Consider the following 5807-nt stretch of genomic DNA (forward strand, 5'->3'; position numbering starts at 1 on the left):
TTGAGGGCTGCCGCTCGAGTCAAAAGAGAGAAAAACACGGATGAAACCAAACAAACAAACGGAAAAAAAAAGCTCAATTGATATAAGCTTGCTAATACAGCAATGGCGGGTGTCCCTCAATGGGAAACGCGCGCACACAAACACACATAAAACGAATCACTTATATGAAAAATAGAATTTATACCCTCCTGTCACTTCCGAATTGGCGGCTGAGTGGTTTTCTTCTTCATCATACCCTCCTCCTCCCAGCGGCACACGACGCCGCAGCGAGGCGGGCCCAAGGGGAATTGGGGAGGAGGGGGGGGACCGAAAAACGGCAAATGCACCGCTCTGCTGAGGCCCGACCACGACCCACGCAATGGTCCACCGAAGCGAGTGCAAAAGAAAAGTGTAACATCTAATTATTCCAGGTGGATAAAGTAACGTGCGAGCCCTCGTCTGCTCGCAACTCCCTTACAGAAGCCTCTACAACAACATGTAACATACCGAAGCAGGGATATAATATCGGTAATAAAAGAGCCAGAGTAGTTTACATCATGCAACAACAGGATGTGCTAGGCGGCGGGGCTTGGCTCACAGGCATTGCAACCTTCATCGCCGGAACACGCTGGGCCCTATGACCTGCCAGTTCTAACGCCGAGAGTGTCAAGTCGAGGAGCTGCAAAAGGGTAGGGGGAGAGCCGTTTGCGGCCGCCTCTTTTGCGCGGACAACAACATTTCCTACAAGAACGTTCAACTCCGTGTGTATACATGTGAGGGTTCGTTCGACCTCCGTTGCCGTTGTCAAATCAAGTGTGATGCCGAGACGCATCTTCTTTAACTGTTGCTCGGCCGCTATTCTAAGCTCCCGCTCCTTCCTTAATTCCCGCAGCAGCGTGGCTGAAGATGCATTGTTGATTGCATCAAAATCAAAGGACACGCTCCTGGGAGTAAGGCACAAGCCACCGTTGTTCTGGGTCAGATCTTCCCCTTCGGAGATGGCGGAGCAAAAGCCGTCGTCCTCCTCGGAGGCCCCACGAAAGGCGTTTGAAAGGCGGGAAGTGCAGGATGTGCAATCAAACTGACTGCCTCTTGCGCTGAGTGCCTCGAGGGGTACTGTGGTGGTCACTGTGCGTCGTTGGAGACGGCTCCAGTCAGCAATGTTCACAAACGGCGGTGGAAGCTGCCACAGTGGCCTTGTCCTGGTGTCCTCCACAGCCAAGTAACTTCTCACGTTGAACCAGTGGGAAAGAACGGCGTCAGTAAACGTATCAGGCGCCGCAACCGACGTGTTGCTGCCCCCTAATTCTAGTGTCAGAACAGAGCGGTCAATATACTTTTGAATATTTCCTCGTGTGACCACCTGCACCAGACGTTTTGACTCCTCCAAAGTGTCACCGAAGGCTGCTTCGATTCCATGCCGCACATCCAATGAGGCCTGAAAGACAAGCACCAGCCCTACAAATCGTGGATAGTATTTACAGACGACGCTGCGGATGGCGTTCATGTTGGCGAGTGCTGCCTGGCTGGTATGCCACGATGAAGCCTCCTCATTCACTAAAAGAATAATCTGCTGCTGGTGTTCTTCTGACAACGTGTCACAGCCCCCAGTTCCACTTGGTAGAGGCGGCGGTGTCTGGACGCAGTACGACAGCATGTACTCCATTACCACCGCAACGAGGCGCTGCAAGTCTTGGGCCTCAAGCACAAACTGAGAGATGTGGTGGGTCGTGACGTACAGCACTGGCCTACCCAACACGTCATGGCCAATGACAGAGACCGCCCCACTGCGCAACACATCCAGCACCGTGGCAGTGATGTGCAGTGAGGGTAGACTCACCTCGTAGGAACGCCGTTGCTTCAGCAGAGCCACAGCCTCCGAAACGGAAAATTGGACCGCAGACAAACATCGGAGGAGGAAGGCGTCAACGGAGGCGTCAAGCTTCACTGCCGGCGTCCACCCGAGGAAGTTTTTGAGCTTCAACAGCATCTGCTGCTCTCGGGTGCAGCCGATGCCCTCGGCGTTCGCGTCATACATCCTCCGCCCCTCCGTTGCGACAGACGATGACATCTTTCTTCCTCCCACCACCTGCGATAGACACACACGCGCGCGCGCACACACACAGACGGACAGAAAGACGGGTAGACTATTCCTCCAGTTCCTTGGCTCTGCAGTTCGTTCCAGGCACAAAAAAAAAAAATCAAGTGACGCAGGACGTAAATGTGTCTCCATCCTGTGAGCAAAGCGTAACCCACCAGGCTCCTTAAGCAACTCGCCCTCATTGTGAGGAAACACCACAAGGGAAAAAGCCAAGCATTCACGAGTTAGCAAAGATGCAAAAGCAACCTACCCCATTAAGGAATGTGAAAAAAAAAAAAAAACTTTTTTCCTCCTCCCTCCTCTCTTAGATTCTGTTCCCGCCACTTTCATGAAGCTATTCGAGCAGCAGCGCATTGTATGCATGTCGTAGCGTGAAGTACATACAGCAACCTAATCCCATCCAACTGCTATAGCCGCAGTACTTCATACGCTTATGAACTTTGAACTGCTGCATCGAAGTAAGCATCCACACCCACGACGCCACTGTTTCCAATTGAAACACGTTCCTCTCCTCTAAGCTCATCCCTGCCGCCACCTGACGACGCCTTGCTGTGTCCTCAATCTCGAATACTTTACGCACCTGCATGTTAAGCAGAAATGTGGTGCCTGAGGCCCACATGGAAAGGCTTGTGAGTGCCGTGCCTTGACCACGCACATGCATAAGGCCTCCAAACGTGTATGCACAGAGTGCCAGTAAAACATCAGCAGCTTTGTGTCTCGTGTTACTCCGCAGAAAGGCGTCTGCGCTCTGCTCCAACTCCTGCCGCTGAGCAGCGCCCTCCACAATGCCGCGAAGATCCGCCGCCGCCGCATCCACCTTCGTGCCCGTAGGCGTCACGCTAGCACCCGTGGCAGTCGTGGACATAGAAACGAATCCGAATGAAGTAAGTGAATAAGAAAAATTACGACCAACCGTCGGCCGCGGCCTCCTCTCGTTTAGTCCCCCCTCCCCTCCCCTCGGTAGACGCCTGGAATACCTAAGGTACCAGTGTATGCGCACACACTTGTGTGCGGTGAAAAACGGAAGAAAACGGGCCCTATATCTATTGCCTATATATATAGGGAAGAAGGAAACAGCCTTCACCGTCAGCAGCACCGTTACCAAGGTTGCAGCAGTCCAGTAAGGTATCTGTCGGCCAGACTGCGTGAAGCAACTTGAGTGCGAAGAAGAGAGAGAAAGAGATGCAATCAGAAACAGGGCACACGTACAGAGGCACGCAGTGCGTGTGTGCGTGTGTTTGGTTGCTTGTGGAAATAAGCAAGGGAGTGAGAGAGCGACAACATAAAAGAATAACAGTACACGCAGCGAGCTGCACACACACACACACACAGACACAGAGAGAGAGAGAGAGGGGGGAGAGTAAAGCGAATTGTATCGCGTCGTATTTGCTTCATCAGACAAGGAAAATGATAAAGTAGAGGGTATGTGATGAAAAATGGGACGTTAAACTCCCACGCTGCAGTGGAGGAGGAGGTAATAGAAGTACACAGCAACCTTCTCCCAACCGGAAATTCCTCCTCCCTCTCTCTCGCTCTATGTGAATATATGTACAGACTGGCCCTTTGAAAGAGGCCGTTTACGCCAGGGCCTCCACAAAGTACAGACGCAGCCAAAGAACTAAGGTAAGATCACAAACAACAGAAGAAAGTCTCACCTCCTTATCACCGGCGGTGCAGCTGTGACCATCGCTCTTCTTGATGCTTGACATACTCGTGCCAGCGTTGCGTCTCATTGGCAAATCGACTACACTCCACATCCATCTCCTCACGAAGCTGCTTCAACGCCGCCGCCCGATCTATGCTAGCCGCGGAATGAGTAACAGTATCAGAACGAGGCTGAGGTGTACTCAGTGTGCCTGCGGCTGGACTTTCTCGACGTGTCTCTGCAGCAGCGAATACACCACCAGTCATTCGTGGCGGAGCCAAATAACTAGGAACTGTGAAAGGCTTAGAAATAGATGCACTGCCGTACGGTGTAACCGTTTCCGAATAGCTCGCTGGCCGCGATGCATTCACGGAAGACAGGTGCACCGTTGTTGTGTCGGATGGCACGGGTCGGGCAGTCGCCCCAGAGGAAAAGACATTCATAACTGCCTGCTGAGCACCGTTGCGTAGCTGTTCAATATACGCCTGTAGCTCCTCCAGGCGTTGAACACTGAATCTGTGCTGTTGCTCAAGAGCGTCGCAGCGCATTTTCCATCGACGCAACTCTTCCGTTTCCTCGCGAGGAGCACCCACATCACCCAAGGGGGCGGAATGCGCTTGCATATATCGCGTTAGTACCTCCAACTTTGCTTTCTGCTCTTCCTGCACCTTTCGAACCGCCATAAGTTCCTCTTCCCTTGCGTACAATTGACCGAGTGCCCTTGTTAACTCTATATCTTTTTCCTGTTTCCATTGATTCAAACTTTCTCCTGCAGGTTCTCCGGCAGCCAACGGCACACCAGAGTTTGTTGCATCCAAGCGTTGTGCCTCGAGCTTTTTACATTGGGCTTCTGCGGCGGCCACCCGCCTTACCTCCGCCTCTCTGGAAAGCAAGACATGTTGCAATAGCGCACGATGCTGTGGATCCAAAGACGATCCAAAGTGTTTGTCCACCCACGCCTTCATTGTTCCGTCTGCCGATCCCCATGGCACTCCTGTAGATGTCAATGTGGCTGCTGCTTCGAGCGGCTCTTGTCGCAACTGGGGGACCGGTAGGGTCGTGGCGGATGATGCCTGCGGAGTTGGCGGCGCCGTAACGACAACCGGCGGCGGCGGAAGTGGAGGAGGTAGCTCCACCTGCGTTGGCACCGTGGGCTGCGGCTGCGGCTGCGGCTGCGGCACCGACGGCGCCGTGCTTCCTGTACCCACCTTGTAGGCCGCCATCACTCCCGCCGGAAACGATGGCAAGTTGGGTTGCGACGGTATTGTGTTCTGCATCCCTTCTTGCAGAGGTGGAGGAGGGCGTTGCCCGACAGACGCCGGGTCGGGCGGAGAGCTTTCCACGGAGGGTACGATGTTTTCATATATAGCCTCGAGTAGTTCGTGATCGTCCTCACGGAGGCGGACAAACAGCTCCAATATACGTGCATAGTTTTCCGAAATTTGCCGCTCTTCTTCTTGGGCCAAGCGTTCCTCCTTCTGCTGCTCCATGCCACGCACATAAGCGTCAGCCTTTTCCAACAACAATTTTTCTCGCAGCGCATTCATCACCTCGGTGGATGTAGGCTCAGAGGACACCACTGCAGGAGTTGGCTGCAGATTTGACGCTGTCGCGTGGGCCGGAGCCGGGACCTCTGTCCTCGTCGCCGAGGCCGTTTCCGGCGCTGCTGCCCTCACTGAGGCGTCCAACAGGGTTGGCTGCAGCACGGACGTTGCCAGGAGAGATGGGGCCGGAGCCGGGACATCCGTCCGCGTCGCCGAGGCCGTTTCCGGCGCTGCTGCCCTCACTGAGGCGTCCAACAGGGTTGGCTGCAGCACGGACGTTGCCAGGAGAGATGGGACTTGGTTTTGTGGGGAAGTAGATAGTCCCAAAAAGGAAACTTGGCGTGGTGTTACTGCCATGGCGCCCGAAGGGGAAGGGCTGCCTCTCTGTGAACTGTCAGGCCTCAGCTCCGGAGCTGCCACAACACCAACTGGCACACTTTCGAGGGACATATTGCCAGTAGGTTGCATGGATTGCGTAGGTTGCATGGGTTGCACAGGTTGCATGGGTTGCACAGGTTGCATGGATTGCGCAGGTTGC

The 5807-nt window shown here is 54.1% G+C and overlaps 4 protein-coding genes across 4 annotated transcripts in view, besides 1 other annotated feature; all 4 read right to left on the reverse strand.

The window, feature by feature from the left end:
• Positions 1 to 529: 529 nt before the first annotated feature.
• Positions 530 to 2017, reverse strand: Tco025E_01124 (uncharacterized protein; the record flags this gene model as incomplete). The annotated part of the gene is made up of 1 exon (XM_029368062.1): positions 530 to 2017. One exon carries the CDS (start codon positions 2015 to 2017, stop codon positions 530 to 532), a length of 1488 nt encoding a protein of 495 aa, XP_029231798.1.
• A 397-nt stretch (positions 2018 to 2414) lies between these two features.
• On the reverse strand, positions 2415 to 2945 carry Tco025E_01125 (uncharacterized protein; the record flags this gene model as incomplete). Its single annotated transcript, XM_029368063.1, has 1 exon — positions 2415 to 2945. One exon carries the CDS (start codon positions 2943 to 2945, stop codon positions 2415 to 2417), a length of 531 nt encoding a protein of 176 aa, XP_029231799.1.
• A 448-nt stretch (positions 2946 to 3393) lies between these two features.
• Positions 3394 to 3441: a microsatellite.
• A 301-nt stretch (positions 3442 to 3742) lies between these two features.
• Tco025E_01126 (uncharacterized protein) lies at positions 3743 to 5626 on the reverse strand (the record flags this gene model as incomplete). The annotated part of the gene is made up of 1 exon (XM_029368064.1): positions 3743 to 5626. The coding sequence occupies one exon, from the start codon at positions 5624 to 5626 to the stop codon at positions 3743 to 3745; it is 1884 nt and encodes a 627-aa protein (XP_029231800.1).
• A 37-nt stretch (positions 5627 to 5663) lies between these two features.
• Tco025E_01127 (uncharacterized protein) overlaps positions 5664 to 5807 on the reverse strand; it is a gene marked incomplete at both ends in the record, with an annotated part of 1575 nt that continues 1431 nt past the window's right edge. The window contains one exon of the mRNA XM_029368065.1: positions 5664 to 5807. This exon is cut by the window's right edge and continues 1431 nt beyond it. Coding sequence (XP_029231801.1) covers positions 5664 to 5807 — 144 coding nt within the window.

This window comes from Trypanosoma conorhini, assembly GCF_003719485.1.
Source record: "Trypanosoma conorhini strain 025E chromosome Unknown Tco_14.4_contig_00034, whole genome shotgun sequence".
NCBI lineage: Eukaryota > Euglenozoa > Kinetoplastea > Trypanosomatida > Trypanosomatidae > Trypanosoma > Trypanosoma conorhini.